The following is a 16,924-nucleotide window of genomic DNA, read 5'->3' as shown; positions in this document are numbered from 1 at the left end:
AAACTTGGCAAACATCATTCTAGACCTTATTCATTATGCTGTGCCAAATTTCGTGCAAGTCAAAAGATTTCCAAGGACCTTAGTGGACTATTTACCTAAAATCGGGCGAAGCTATATATGGGAGCTATATCTAAATCTGAACCGATTTTCGAGAAACTTTGCACACATCATTTGTGACTTCATTCATTACGCTGTGCCAAATTTCGTGCAAATCGAAAGATATATAGGGACTTTGGTGCACCATTTACCTTAAATCGGACGAAAATATATATGGGAGCTATATCTAAATCTGAACCGATTTTGCTCAATTTCAATAGGGTTCGTCCTTGGGCCAAACAAATGAGCTGACCCAAATTTCATCCAATTCGGATCATAAATGCGACCTGTACTTTGTTTACAATTTAACATGGACAGACAGACGGAAGGACGGACATGCATAAATCGACTTAGAAAGTGATTCTATGCATATTATTATTTTTACCTGTAACAAACATATGCACAAATACATAATACCCTGTATCACAGTGTGGTGAAGGGTATAAAAATGCTATGGCTATGCCTTCGAGTTATTATTGCTTGATTAGGGGTTATAAAAAATAAATTTGAAAATTTGGTCAATACAATTAAGAATATATTTTTAGGCACGTATCTGTTTGGGAAATTTAATAAAAAAGTTTAAATTTTTTAAAAATATTATTCCATTTCTTCTTCTTTAAAAATTTTCCCAGAAATCTTTTTATTTATTTTCTAATATTTCTTCCTGTTTTCAAGTTCAAATATTTTTTTCTTTGCCCGCCCCTTTTTAAGATTCCAACTATTTTCCCCCTAAAAGAAAAGAACAAAATATTTCAATAATTTTTTTTTTCTTATTCTTCTTACCTTGTAGTTGGTGGCGGAGGGCATTCTGGTCTGGTCGTTTCGGTGTGAGAGTGTGTCTGTGTGTGTTTATGTATGGGTACTTGGCTATTGTTGACTTGCTCTAAATTTACATTATTGTACAGCATTTCTTGGAACTGGTACTGTCACTGACTACATCACCAGTAATACCACTAAATTTATTTACACCACCACCACTACTGCCACTTGTTGACGAAGTCCCCGTTGTTGCAGTTCCAACTCCGGCACCCGATACTGATGATGGATCGTGGTGATGCATTAAGCCATTGTAATCCATTAGGGCTGGATGCTGTAGACCATTGTTGGACATCGGTTGTTGGGTATTCACCTGATGCTGCTGATGATGATGATCTAGCAGATGGTTGTTGTTGTGATTATTATTATTGTTGTTATTGTTGGGGTTATGTGTGGTTGTTGTTGTTGTCGTGTTGGCGGCTCCTAAAACAGAACCATTTTCACAATTATTGAAAACGCTAGAACGCGACAGAGAACGTTGCTTTTTCAAATTGGCCAATGTTGTTGCATTTGCCAAATATTGAGGATTAGAGGAGGAGGAGATGGATGTGGACATGGAGGCAGCAGAAGGATCCATTGATTGAAGCAGTTGCTGTTGTGCTGTTGTGTTGGACGACAAATTATGAAGGCCATGACCATGAAGATGCATTTGTAGATGTTGTTGGTTTTGCTGATTATGATGATGTTGATGTAGTTGTTGCTGTTGTAGATGGTTGGAGGATGTGTCTGCTAACAAGCAAAAAGAAAATTCACACACACACATTTATACGCACGCAAGCATGCAAGCAAAATCATACAAAATATGTGTCCATTTGTTGAAGAACAACACAAATCACAGTCCAACCGGATGTTATGTGGCGTGGAGTACAGGCATGGCGTCAACAATGATGGTGGTTACCAACCAAATATTCATTGTGTCCGCAAAGCAGCATTGCAATACAAGGCAGTGCAGATTTTTTGCATAATGAATTAGTGTTTGGCATTTTGTGTGATGAATTTTTTTCGGGTTGGGATTGGGAATGATGATAATGTGTTGTTGTTGTCGTTGGTAATGCGATAATAATGAGTTGGCCAAAGCAACAGGACCGGACATTGCAGAACGCAAAACAGGGACAAAAAATTGAAACGAAAACGGAAATGAAACAAAGAAAACAAAACAATGATAAGACAGACCATAATTATGTTAGGTTATGATAATGTTTCTATTATAAAGCGATTTATTAAACAAACGATTGTTGCGCAGAATTAGGAAATGAGAATTTATTATAAATTTAAATGTGATAATAAAGTACAGTGGGAGGATTTTTTATAGATGTTTTATAATAAGTCATTGGTGTTTTCTGTAAAAACTAAAAATCTCTATAATAGATTTTAAATACAAAAATTTTAATATTTTTGTGGAATTTCATTTTTTTAATTTACTAATTACTTAAAAAATTAAAAAAAAACAAAAAAAATGTTAAATATGTTTTTTACTAATCGTTAAATATGGTTTTTGGTTCTCGTTAGGTTATAAAAAACAGGTGATCTTAAAAAATCAGTCGATCATATAATGGTCCAGCCATTTGTATGTATTTTCAACACCCTAACCGCATTTTTATACCCTCCATACTATGGTGGAGGGTATAAAAATGGTCCTCGTATTGGTGAAGCTCATTTTAGCGGTGCTGTAATTTGTTGTTCCTCTATTTTGGGAAAGGTTTGAAAAAATATGTGTAGACAATTTTTAATACAGGTCAGTTCCGGCAAATTTTTAATTAAAAGTCAGTTCTGGCAAATGTTTAATATACCTCCATGTTTTTTTTTTGCAAAGTCCCCCATAAAAGAGTTCTGCCGCGTTTTTGTTGTACCCTTAACCACTCTGTCGTATAGGGTATGTTTGTAACAGACAAAAGAAATCGAGATAGACCCATGGTTCCTTTTGAGAATATGCATAGAATCACTTTCTGAGTTGATTTAAGCATGATCCAGTTTATATGAAATTCCGATTTATTATTATTATAATTCCGATTTAGATGAAATAAGTTACCTTATTTGGCCCAAGGACGAATCCTATTGAAATTGGAGAACATCGGTTTAGATTTAGTTATAGCTCCCGTATATAGTTTCGTCCGATTTTATGTACCAAACTGCCAAGTATTGTCCGATTGAGACAAAATTTGCACAGCGTACTGAATTAGGTCCAGATTAATGTACGCGAAGTTTTCTTGAAATCGTTTCAGATTTAAATATAGCTTCCATATATAGTTTCATCCGATTTTATGTAAGTGGAGGACCATTCTGTCAATATTTGTCCAATTGAAACATAATTTTGCATGGCGTATGTTTAGGTATAGCTTCCATATATTTTCATCCGATTTAATCGATCGGACGAATTAGGACGAATTAGTGCACAACGTGCCAAATTGAACTTAGAATAACGTTCATTGGACTTTGTGGATGCCACGGTAGCTTCCATACATATTTTTTTCGATTTCATAAAAATGATTGGCATTCAATTAGACGTATAGTCGGCCCGTCCCACTTTTAAACTTTCCCTCCTGTTTTTTTTTTTTTTTTTTTTTTGGTACTTGACACTTTTTTGAGTGGATTTAAGGATAAAACTCTCTTAGCACAACATTTTAAATATAGATCTATATTTTTATGAACAAGAACAAATTGTATAGAATTTTCAATATGAATCCACCTTTTGTATAACTCCCTTATATCGTACCTCAATTTTCCGGTATTTTAAAGAATTACACGTATTATTATATAACGATGTGGCTTTAAATTGGCACTTCGGCTTCTTCGGCGAATATTTTCACATATCTCACATATAATTATCCCGCCCACTTCTTTATGTTGAAGGTCCTGAGATGACAATTTTTTTTATTCGGACAACTGACAGCAAATTACCATGACAAACTTAATCTTTCGGTCGATTTTAGAAATTTCAAACGGCAATCGATTACGTGGATTTTTGAAGACGAGTCAATGGCATTGAAAAGTAATCAAGTAAAAATGCGTGGTCAGGATTTGTTTTAAGCTAATGAGAAAGTGCTTAAAGCGTGCTGGATAATACTATAATAATCGATTTTTGCTGATAAATATTAGGAATTTAGTTATTAATCCAATCAATCCGGTTATTACAGTTCAGAATTGTAAGAAACAAATGGAATATACTGATTGATAAGAAATGATTCTCAGTGAAACCGTTTCACCGATCTAGTTCCTACCTCACTAAATGAATTTCCCACTGTACTTTATTTGAAACATAATAATATAAAATAAAAATAATAATAAAAGGATAATATCCTACAAAGCATGCACTAATTCGTCGTTCTCATTCGACATTAGCTTTGTAAAATTTTCAAAACATTAAAGTTTATATCACTAATCCAACAAATAGTGTACTTACCAACTAATACCGTCACTTGGACATTTATTTTACCATTCGCCGCCTCTTTACTCGACTGTATTTGTACAGCTTCATTTTGTCCCGAATGTTTTGTCGTTGCCGCAATAACAGCTGCCGATGCGGATGTGGTCGTTGTACTGCTACCGCCACCGATGCCACCCATATCACCACCTGTGGAATGTTGCTGTTGTTGTTCACCATTGGTTTTAAATGCTTGCATTTGTAATTCATCATTTTCACGACCCTCTGGCGGTCGTCGTGGCTGATAGGAATGTTGTGATGGATGTTGCTGATGATGGTGATGCATTGCCATGGCCATGGAGGAGGATGATTGTATGGAATTATTAGTGTTTAGTGGCGCACTGGTCGAATCTACTAAATCTTGAATACTAGGATCGTAGGAATTTCTATGATTGTTATTCATTTTTAAGGTATTGTTGTTAATGCTGCCGCTACTGCTGCTGCCATTGTGTGAATGATGATGATGATGCTGCTGCTGATTGTTTGCCGTCGTGTTTGTTAGCCAATCGGCGGCAGTGTCGAGGACATGATCACGCGGACCGTTTGGATCCATTGTTGTGCTATCGGGGGCAGGAGCAAAAACATCTTGTGCTTGTAGACGTAACCGGGTTTCTTCGGCGGCATCTTTTTTGGTTGTTAGCGTTTTGTCGCGTAAGGAGGTGCGTCGTACCGATTGTGCTCTGGGGAAAAAAATTGAAAGGGGGATAAATAAAAGTGAATTATGGTTTTAAATAAGATGAGAGGATCTTTGTAATATTTACCTTGTATTATTACTTTGAGATCGTCTTACTCGTCTTCGTTGTGCTTCAGCTAAACGTTTACTTTCCTGTTCCGTTTTCAATTGTTCGATACGTTCACGTATCTCGGGATCTTCACAGATATCTGAAATATGAAAAAAAATCAAAAATTCGTTTAGTGCATAAATGAATGTATTTGTTTTGATTCATAAATCAAATTTATCCTAATTTATGAATCTGGAAACATTATCGTCGGATAAACCAACTGAAGGAACAGGTAAATGAGCAAAAGTTTAGCCACTTTCGAATTCTGAAATTAAGGATAACAAAACGGCTATGATATTTATCGACGGAACGGTGACCGATCCGAAGAGTTTCGCGTAATATTTTAACAAATATTCAATAAAGTGCACCGAGCAGGAAATGAGAGTACTTTGTCGTATATGAAGCCGACTGTTGGTTATTTGCACTGAATTGACTCGAAGGACAGTTTCGACCAGAGGCAGCCACTTCAACAACAAATACAAGTACGTGGAGTTTATTTTTGTTTTGGGAAAGTCTGCTACAAACATTCTTGGTCCAGGGTAAGATAGAGAGAGAGAAACCGCGGACCTTGGTTCTGTAGTGTTTTTCAGAGCCGCATAAAACCCAGATCCGCATGCTCAATGTTGTTTCGGGTTAAACAGGATACAGTATTACAGCGATAGGATTAATGTTGCGACATGCTGTGCCACCACATCCCACTGTGTGTCTCAGTCATCGTCCGATTCGTCGGAATACGAGACACCCCCCTACGTCTCCCCAACACAGTATACCTAGCATTTGACAACACGTATTGCTTTTCAACGCTTCGATTATGCATCGTTCAAGATCAGAGAAATTGTGGAGTTTATGAGTCGAAGACGTATTATGGTCGCTGCGATCCAAGAAGTGAAGCTAACCGATAACAGTAACTTACAGCGTCGCGATGGTTACAAAGTTGTGCGGAAGGATTTGTCCAGAACAGATCTAGCCCAAGTGTGTAACTGCCGAGGTAGGAATAGGGTAAGTCATTCGCGAACTCTGAAAGGAAGGACGACAGAACAGCTGTCACTTTTAGCGAAGTAAAAGTGTAAGATTCGTACAGGTTCGCGGGTATTTTTAACCAGCAGATTATAGATCACCTCTAGAGACAGGGCTTTGATTTTACTGATTGGGTCCATGAAATTCAGATCATGATCTCCATTCCATTGAAAATTTATTAATACTAATGAGACCTATTTTCAACTCCTAGGCAACGTCAGCAAGACAATTGTTGGATCTGGGGCTCGAAAAATCCAAGAGGTATTGTTGATCAACGATCGACTGTTTGTTGCGGTTAAAGTCCGGAAGGGTCATTGTACCCATTTTGAAAATGAGGGTGTTTCTACGGACCAAATCCGTTTCAGATAATTTGCCAACTCCTGCACTCGAAGATGAGGAATATCGTTCCACTCCTTCTAGTACCTCCCAAAATGGTAAAAATTGTGCTAAAAATTAATTTTATAATTCCATGCGAACGGACTATTCGATTTCAACCAAACTTGTACTTTACCAAGCCTAGATTCAGTTCGAAGATGGGACCAATTGGTCCACTCTTTCTGGTAACTCCCATATAAATGTTCAAAATTTTCCGAAGATGCGATTCATTGGTTCACTTATTATGTTACCTCCCTACAAATGGTCAACATTTTCTATGTTTATAAATTCAATATAGGACAAATGGAATGTCCGATATCCTAAGATGGGACCCATTGGTTCACTCCTTATATTAACTACCTTACAAATGGTGAAAATTTTCAATGGCGAATGGACTGTCCGATTTGAAATGAATTTTGCAGAACCTATTATCCTTACCAAGCTTAGATCAAGTTTGGAGATGAGACACGTCGGCACTCTCCTTCTGGTACCTCCCCGCAAAGGGTCAATACGATTTTGAATGCTAAATACCAAAAATTATAAATACCGACTTTAGTTTCGGGGTTGGGTATATATGACGTAGCCGTCATTATTTCAGGGGTTTTGTACACAGGATTTAAACCGAACTGGCTTTAATGAAATATTTTCGGTTCCCATTGGGAAGCAAATCTTTCTACCAGAAATGATCAATATTGGTCGCCTTTTTTGGGTAAGCCCCCGTATATTGGTACCATAAAATTTTCGTATTTTTGGTAAGTTTTTCTACCGAATTGCATGTAACTATTTTCAGTTCTCATTGCATAGAAAATGTACACGCCAAAAATTCTCAGAATGGACTCAAGTTTTGAGGAAGGAATCTTATAATGTACTCGCTATTATCCGTTTTGAAATATAGTTAAACTCACCTGAAGGCGTTTCATCGTCTTTGTTTTTGATATTTAAATCAGCACCACATTGCGCCAACATTTCCAATACTTCAAGCTGAATAATAATAAAAAAAACAAAAATATAATTTAAATAACAGAAACCAAAACCCTTACAGGTACACTTACATGGCCCCAACAGGCTGCTGCATGTACTGGCGACCACATATCCTTGTCTACGGCATCAACATTGACATGTTGTTCTAACAGGAATTCAACTACTTTGATATAACCATTAGCGGCAGCTATGTGTAACTGAGAAAAGAGAAGGACAGAAAGAGAGAGAGAGTTATACAAACATTTTCTAAAATTAATAACGAATTTACTTACCGGCGTTGCACCCTGTTCATCGGGCTGTTCAAGATCCCCACCATTTTTCGACACCTCTTGCAAATCTTTCAACATTTGCCTTTCCGTTGCCGATCTTGTCTCATCGATTAGTTCTTGGGTAACACCTCGTTTCGACATCTCAGCCTCTATATAGTCCAGCGTATTTTCATCATCACACAGATCATACGGCATGTTGCCATCCGTATTGACGGCCAATAGATTAGCACCATGATCGATAAGTATTCGCACCAATTCCAAATGACCACAGGTGGCCGCTGCATGCAATGGCGTCCATTTATCACTGTCCTGTGCATCAACATTAGCACCATATTCCAATAAAAGTTTCAACATTTCCACATTGTTGTCGATACAGCATTGATGCAGTGCCGTCAGACCGTCTTCGTTGGCGGCATCCGGTGTTATGCCATGTTCCAGCAATTCGGCAACTTCTTGCATATCATTGCGCGACGCAGCCTCCAGCAGAACTACACTGTTTTCGAACGAAATGTGACCTTTGCCGGACGTTGTGCCATTGCGAAAGTGATGTGTGGTGCTCAGGCCGTTGAGGGTGGATAAATTGACACCTTTGGCTCGCTGGAGTTTTAGCCATTCTTTTTCTTTTTGACGGGCAACTTTTAATTGTTGAGCTCGTCGCCTGAAAATATATTTGTATGTATGTGTGAGTGTGGGAGAATCGAGGTAAGCCGTAGAAAAGTTCGAATAAAGAGATAATAAAAAAACCGAAACGGAGAAAGAGAGAAAAAAGCCAATTAAAATCTCATAAAAATGAAAAAACCAGTAAATCTCTCCAAAGTAGAGATTTTGTGACGGATTTAAATAAGAATGCAATTGCAGTGCAGTGCAAATTGTGACAGGTGAAAACAATCAACTTCTTGTGTGTGGGATGAAAGTTAAAAGAGGTGAGATAATAAAGATTTTTATTTCTCACATTGAGAAAACGAAATGTTTGATGAATAGGATGGTATTCTCAGAAAATTGAAAGGTGATGGGATTAAAAGTAGATGGTCTTTTTTAACTAATATGAGTGAATAGTGTAACTGGAGAATGCAAATAAAGATGAAAATGGGAAAACCCAGGGAAAGTATTATCCGGACACATTTAACAACAATGAATTAACTGAACGGTAGAAAATATATGGAAGCTATACCTGCATCTGCACCAATTTTAACAAGACGCAAAAACGTCATTCTAGTCTCAATTTGATACGTTGTGCAAATTTCATGTCAATTATGCAAACATTAGGAGTTTGGTGCAATATTTTCCTAAAATCGGATGAAATCGGATAAAATATATGGGAGCTATATCGAAATCGGAACCAATTTCAACGGAACTTGCCAGAGATTTATTTATATTAACTACTGTACGTTTTGTCAATCGGCTTAGATTTGAGCCTTTAGTGCACCATTTACTTAAAATCGGACAAAAATATATATGGAAGCTATATGTAAATTTGGCAAAATGTCCCTACCAAAAATTATCAACATTGGTCCATGTTTCCGTGTAGCCCTCATATAATGGAAATCCTTATTATTTTGGGCGGTTTGGGCAGGTTTTTAACCGAATTTGTTCCAATTTTCATTTTTCAGGTTCTCAATTGGAGTGACATCTTCCTACTAAAAACCAGTAAGGAAAGTACTAAAGTCGGACTGGGCCGACTATATGATACCCTTCACCACTTTGGGTATATTCCACATATGTATCCTAACAGACGTCGCGTTTTTTGTTATATATCTATATCTGAACCGATTTTAGGGAAACTTGCCGTAGACTACTTTATATTACTTCAGTACATTGTGACAATCGGCCTTGTTATGGATCTTTTCACGAAGCTTAGCTACATCATTTTAGACTTAATTCAGTACCCTATACCAAAATTCGTGCAAATTGAAAGATATATATATATATAGGGTCTTTGATGCACCAATTACTTTAAATCCGATGAAAATATATATGGGAGCTATATCTCAATCTGAACTGATTTTCACGAAACTTTGCACACATCATTCTAGACTTAATTCAGTACGCTATGCCAAAATTCGTGCAAATCAAAAGATTTCCAGGGACTTTAATGGACTATTTACCTAAAATCGGGCGAAACTATATATGGGAGCTATATCTAAATCTGAACCGATTTTTCATAATTTCAATAGGGTTCGTCCTTGGGTCAAACAAATGAGATGTGCAAAATTTCATCCAATTAGGATCATAAATCCAACCATGGGTCTATCTCGATTATTTTTGCCTGTTACAAAAATATGCACAAACACATAATACCCTGTATCAAAGTGTGGTGAAGTGTATAATGATCAATATTGGTTCACTTTTTTGGGAATCCTACGCTACATCCCATATTTCGGTATTTTGGGGAGCTTGGACTCGTACTTTAGGTCCACATTCTCACATAGTTACCAAATAACAGACTCGCCACATTTTTGTATTTCAAAGGTCCTACGATCACTTTCAATTGACTTTCAGAGGTTATAAAATAACCCGGTAGAAAATAATCAACGGTATTTGGAAAGTTCTAGCCTCATACGATAATAGACATGTTTAAGGATAATTCTCAGTTGGAGTACGTTTTTTAACATAGTCCCCATATGATACCCTAGGGCCGACCATATGATACCCTACACTATCACTGAGCACTCAGTTTCTGTGAATCTATATTCCAAGCTTTGGTAATATTTCGCGCTACTTGCACTCTCTGCGGCAGCTAGAAAACAGACAAAAATATTTCATCCACAATATATCATCTGATCATCATCGAAAATGATAGACGTCGTCCTTGACCATAACTTGATCCTTATGCAAAAGTGTAACTCTCGCAATCAGGATACGTACTTCAATGTAATCGGTATCAATTAAAAGGTCAACCACTCCTCTTGGATATAATACAAACTTATCGGGTCTACATCCTTCAGGCTTAAGGATTCCTTCGAATCTACACTAATTCAAGAATGTCCCTACAAAAGTGAAAATCTCAATAACTCTTGAAGATATAGCCGATTTATTGTGTCAGCATCAAGTGACGCCTAAAGGGCTTCTCAAACTTTAAACGCATTTTTCTCTTTGGTAATCGATTCCAAATTTTTACACGTTTCTGTGTGAGTGTAGCTATCGTATGAACTAAGATAAAGCCAATCGGTGAAGATCTTCCTTATTTTTTAACTTGGTTTGTCTTCAAAAATCGGTGATTTTCCAAAAATATTTTTTCAAAGGTCTGCCATTTCGATAACTTTAGAGCGAAGTCAATAATCCTAGTTCATACGAGAGCCAGACATGTACTCTTTCTAACACCGTTGGAATTTTCGGATTCCGATGTTCCAGTGAGGAGTTATCATGCCCGCCATCAAAAAAGGACTTCTCTTTAATTGCAAAAACAACAACAAAACAATAACAAAAAATTTTTGTATATTACTTTTCTTCTCTTTTAAATTTTCAAATATATATGTGCAAAGTTACAAACCTTAACAAGCATTGGTATTGATTTACCAGCTCATTGAAAATCTTGAAAAATTAAAATCAAGAATGGGGGGGCCCATTTTACCAGTTATGCTTAATCTTTATTTGTTAAAAATTTCGTATTCGGGTCATAATTGTGGCTTCTAGAGTGACCAGAAAAACTGATGAAATAAAGTTTTTGGTCTAGAATTGGTCTTCTTTGGCCAGAACCAATCTTATATGCTAAATTTCGTGGCGATTGGTCCATAGCTGTATCGTATTTATAAATTATAATGTACAGACGGATGGGTACACATTTCAAAATTGACTCACTTAATTGAGATATGACCTTTATACAAAATCGTAGGTCTAGGACCAATATTTAGAGACGTTAATAACTCTTGGGCCGCACAAAGCTCTAATACCCTTACAACATCGATTTGTGGGGTATTTTGTCATAACTTTACAAGATATTTTTCATAGAAAAGCATCTCTTCTGACCATGTACAACAGCAGCATGTAAAACAACTAAACAGAACTCCTCCTTCAATCAAGCCAAGATATGTTAAACATATCTTAGGCAATGAATTCATAAGAAATGCGAGCCAATAGGATGATAGGATCTTTCCGCGGACACGCTTGTTTACAATAACACCGACAGTCTTGCTAGTCTTGCCGTGGTAGGCCTTGTAGGGCATACCCTTTTGAACAGCACCATGACCCGTGATGTCAACGATTTTGAAGACACGCATATAGGTGGACAATGGGATGACACCATGCTTGCGGAAGGGGCGGGAGAACATGTCTCTGGGACGATAACCCTTGGATTTAGTCATGTTGTTGTTGTGTGTAGTTCTCTTATAGGAAATACCGTCCACGCGGTCTTATGATATCTCTGGTGCCGCGACGATAACCCTTGGAGTTAGTCATGTTGTTGTTGTGGGTAGTTATCTCATAGGAAATACCGTCCACGCGGTCTTATGATATAGCTACGATATAATGGCCAAGCCCCGCAGTTTAGGTATATGGAAGATTCTAGCCACATATAGGCAAAATTTAACATTTTGATTTCTAAGAGAAAATTTTCAAAATATGTTCATAGATCTAGTATCTGTGTATTAATATATGAACATTCATATAGAATATTAAAAAATTCCTTTTTTTGGCTTTTGTTAATGGTTTTCCATATTTTGAATACAAACCCTCGTTGCTATAATATAAGCGAGCGACTGGCGAGTCTAAAATATTTTTTTTTACTTTCCTCAGGGTTACTATTCGGTTATTTTGATCTTAATCCTATTTTATTACTAGTTCAACATTTCACTCCTTTTTATTTCCAAAGAAAACTCATTTTTTATCACTTTTGAATAAATTTCATCTCAAATTTACTCGGTTATAAATTCCTAAACATATTTTAGGAATTTTATATTCCAACACTTTCTGAGTTCAGTGTATGACACACAAACAATGACTAGCAGAGTTCTGTTTATTGTTTGTGTTTATACCCTTCACCACACTGTGGTACAGGGTATTATGTCTTTGTGCATATGTTTGTAACAGGCAAAAGGAAACGAGATAGACACATGGTTCCTTTTGAGAATATGCATAGAATCACTTTATGCATGTCCGTCTGTCCGTCCGCCCGTCCATGTATTTTTGTTAACAAAGTACAGGTCGCATTTGTGATCCGATTTGGATGAAATTTGACACACTTCACTTATTTGGCCCAAGGACGAACCCTATTGAAATTGGGAAAAATTGGTTCAGATTTAGATATAGCTCCTATATATATTTTCGTCCGATTTTATGTAAATGGTGAACTAAAGTCCCTATATATCCTTCGATTTCCACGAAATTTGGCACATCGTACTGAATTGAGCCTAGAAAGATGTGTGTTAAATTTCGTAAAAATCGGTTCAGATTTAGATATGGCTCCTTTATATATTTTCGTCGGATTTTATGTAAATGGTGCACTAAAGTCCCTATATATCCTTTCAGTTTCACGAAATTTGGCATAACGTACTGGATTAAGTCTAGAAAGATGTATGTTAAATATCGTGAAAATCGGTTCAGATTTAGATATAGCTGCCATATATATTTTCTGATTTTATGTACATGGTGCACCAAAGTCCCGATATATCCTTCGGTTTGCATTTGGATTTATAAGTAAATGAAGAACTCAAAATGTGGCCGAAGATGTGACAAGTTTCGATGAAATCGGTTTAGATTTCGATATTTTGCTTTATTATACACTAACATTAGTACAAATTTCCAAAACTTCCTCCATACCCCAATCATACACCCCCACAGTTATCCTAAATCCATGGTTCAGGATTCAAACTCTATCGGTTCACCCACAACACAAATTGTACCAAATTTAGTACACAATAGTATGAGTTTCAAAAACTTCCAACTTAACCCAAACCAACACCCCATAGTAATCCTAAATCCATTTTTCAGGATTCAAACTCTATCAGTTCACTCACAATTCAAATTGTACCAAATTTAGTACACAGTAGTACCAATTTCCAAACCATTCTACATACCCCAATCCCCCACACTGATCCTAAATCCAAGTTTCAGGATTCCAACTCTATCGGATCACCCACAATTTAAATTGCACCAAATTTAGTACACAATAGTACGAATTTCAAAAACTTCCTATGTACCCCAATTCTACACCTCCACAGTGATCCTAAATCAAAATTTGAGGATTCCAACTCTATCGGTTCACCCACAATTCAAATTGTACTAAATTTGGTACATAGTTGTACCAATTTCCAAATCTTCCTACATACCCCAATCCTATACCTCCACAGTGTTCATAAATCAAAATTTCAAGATTCGGTTCACCCAAAAAATCAAATCGTTCTAAATTTAGTACATAGTACCAATTTCCAAACCCAACCCTATACCCCCACAGTGATCCCAAATCCAAGTTTCAGGATTCCAACTCTATCGGTTCTCAATCTCACACCTCAACAGTGATCCCGGCTCTAAATTTCATGATTCTAGCTCTATTGGTTCACCTAAAATTCAAATTGTACCAAATTTAGTACCATTTACTACCCATAAGTATTATTTTCGTAAACTGAATCCTGACGCCAATTCCACACTCCTACAGTGATCCTGACTCCAAATTTCATTGTTCCCGCTCCAAATCCCAAATCCAAACTGTACCGATTATAGTACGATTTAGTACTTTTCGTACACATAAGTAACAAATTTCAAAAATTACGTTCATATCCCAATCCTACACTCCAACGGTAATTTTAATTTCAAGATCCAGGATTCCAGCTTGATTTGTACCTCCAAATCAAATTTGCACCAAATATAGTACCATATAGTACTTTTCGTACACATGAGTAAGCGCATTCAAAACCATCTCCTTAAATGGACCCTACATCTGAACCTTAATTCATACTCCAAACTTCAAGTTTTTAACGCTACGGTACAGAATTGTACCAAATTTAGTACATTTTCGTACTTTTCGGATAGTTATAGTTCGAATTTCCAAAAACCCTTTGGTACATCTATCCTACACTCCATCAATGACCAAAATTTAGTATAGGTTGCAAAATGACATGTTTAATTGCATGTTAATGGTCCTTAAAAAATGCGACGTCCGTTAGGAGCCCATCTGTTGAATATACCCATAGTGGTGAGGGTATCATAAAGTCGGCCCCGTCCGACTTTACTACTTTCCTTACTGGTTTTTATTGAAAATGCTACAAGGATCCTAAGTTAGTCATCATTGTTATAAAAATTCTTGCAAATGTTTGCGAAAAAAATTGTCATAAATAACCCGTTATCCTTTTGTGGCATGGCATGGCTATGATATGATGATATTTGAAATACACACCCATAATGCTGTAACCAAACAAAGGTTATAAATCATAACATGGATCCCTTGGCACAAAAAAAAACGAGAGTACAAAAAAAAAAGAGCCAACACTCATACCACTAGTTTTGTTTAAAACCCCTTTGGGATAATCTAAACAATAACAATAACTATTGTCAGTCAAGTTAGTCAGATGGGTAGACAGCCATGTGGTAGTTATTGTCTGACGTGTTGTGTTTTCATGGGCAATTTCCCTCAGTGGGTTATTGGTTAAATTGACTGGCCAGGCCAGTTAGCCAGTCCATTGAGAAGGAGCAAATTTATGGTAAATAATGCGTAACAATGAGGGTGTTGGTGTTGTTTTATTTTGTTTTCCCATACTTACAGTCTTGCCAATTGCAGTCGCTCGTGTGTGGGTAAATTTTCGACAGTTTGCATTTCCGCCACCAAATCGGCATGCTCCATTTTTAGCTGGGCCTTGAGGGCTTCATCCGATTTACGATTAATTAATATGCCTTTGACCATGATGATGCCGTTGCGGAATGGGCCTGTATGTTTGAGTGTTGGACGTTATGTCGATGTGTTGCGGTTTTTTCGATTTATTTTTTTTTACTTCCTTCTAGGAATTTTGCGTTTGTGGGTGGGGCTTCAAGGTCGCTCAGTAGTGGTAATACATGCCACCACCACCCTATGGAAATTGGTTTTCAACAAAAAATGATATGTTTCAATTTTGTGTTTCGTTTTCATTTGCTCGTGAGGAATTTTAACTTGATGTCATTGTAATTCTTTCAAGGAGATGTTGTTGTTGCTGTAACGAAACAAAATTGAAATAAAACATTATTTTATATTAAAGAAAAACAATAATTATAGTTTATAATATAGGAATATTTTCCTTCAGATTTTTTTCCCCTTTTACCCTGAGTTTTTTTAATAATCTCCTTATGGATATTTTATAGCCTCAAAAGAGAATAGAAAAAATGTAAATGAAGGTTTGTTCTCATTTTTTTTGGAATTTTACCTGCTGCCACCGGTGATGCTGATGAGTATTATGATGATGATTTTTATGAATGAACTCAAAAGCAATTTTACGCATTGTTTGGCAACTGTGTTTGTCGGTGCCGGATTTTTTCTTTCATTTTTGATTCCTGTGAAAAGGAGAAGCAATTTTAAGTTATTTAGCTTTGATTGCACACATATTCACTGGGGAACATTAAGGTACACTGAAAGAAATATTTTATGGGAATAATTGCGGACAAATGATTATTATAATAAGTAAAAACGTCCACCATGAGGTGAACCTCATAAATGGCATTCGGGACTTTCATAAATGGCGGGCTATGTCACGGTAAGTATTTTGTTAGAAGAGAGAACCAGCTTACAGTGTATTTGTTAAAGAAACGTGCCCAAACATTACCCAAAATACCGAATACATGAGGTTACGTTATGTGGAGGTTGTCCTAAAATCTTGACGGATACCAACAATCTTTGGTAAGATTAGCAAATTCGGGTATAAAATGTAACGAAACTTTTAAAAGTTCCGAATAATGTGTGCTATGGTTATATGAGGAATATCCTCAAAAGTTAGACCGATATAGATATTTTATGGTAAGAAGATTTGTTACCCAATGGGAGCTCAAATTATCAAGTAACAGCCAATTCGTTTAAAAAACGTGCTTAAACTTTCAACCAGTAAGGAAAGTAGTAAAGTCGGACTGGGCCGACTATATGATACCCTTCACCACTTTGGGTATATTTTACATATGTATCCTAACAGACGACGCGTTTTGTTATAAATCTATACCTGAGCCGATTTCAGGGAAACTTGCCAGAGACTTATTTATATAACATCAGTATGTTGTGT

General features: G+C 36.5%; 2 protein-coding genes across 2 annotated transcripts; both read right to left on the bottom strand.

Moving 5' to 3' along the window:
- Positions 1 to 974: 974 nt before the first annotated feature.
- On the bottom strand, positions 975 to 15,596 carry LOC133322565 (protein phosphatase 1 regulatory subunit 12A-like). Its single transcript, XM_061531545.1, has 7 exons — positions 15,449 to 15,596; positions 7,761 to 8,415; positions 7,560 to 7,685; positions 7,413 to 7,488; positions 5,095 to 5,215; positions 4,323 to 5,013; positions 975 to 1,597 (listed from the first exon to the last, which is right to left on the bottom strand). The coding sequence occupies exons 1-7, from the start codon at positions 15,586 to 15,588 to the stop codon at positions 986 to 988; spliced, it is 2,421 nt and encodes an 806-aa protein (XP_061387529.1). The 5' UTR covers positions 15,589 to 15,596; the 3' UTR covers positions 975 to 985.
- On the bottom strand, positions 8,965 to 12,199 carry LOC133322571 (large ribosomal subunit protein eL21-like). Its single transcript, XM_061531552.1, has 3 exons — positions 12,114 to 12,199; positions 11,842 to 12,025; positions 8,965 to 8,996 (listed from the first exon to the last, which is right to left on the bottom strand). The coding sequence occupies exons 1-3, from the start codon at positions 12,150 to 12,152 to the stop codon at positions 8,965 to 8,967; spliced, it is 255 nt and encodes an 84-aa protein (XP_061387536.1). The 5' UTR covers positions 12,153 to 12,199.
- Positions 15,597 to 16,924: the final 1,328 nt, after the last annotated feature.

The sequence above is a fragment of the Musca vetustissima genome, unplaced genomic scaffold (genome assembly GCF_032173495.1).
Source record: "Musca vetustissima isolate MV318-11 ecotype Yass unplaced genomic scaffold, APGP_CSIRO_Mvet_v1 utg20027, whole genome shotgun sequence".
NCBI lineage: Eukaryota > Metazoa > Arthropoda > Insecta > Diptera > Muscidae > Musca > Musca vetustissima.
This window is presented reverse-complemented; position numbering and strand designations above follow the sequence as displayed.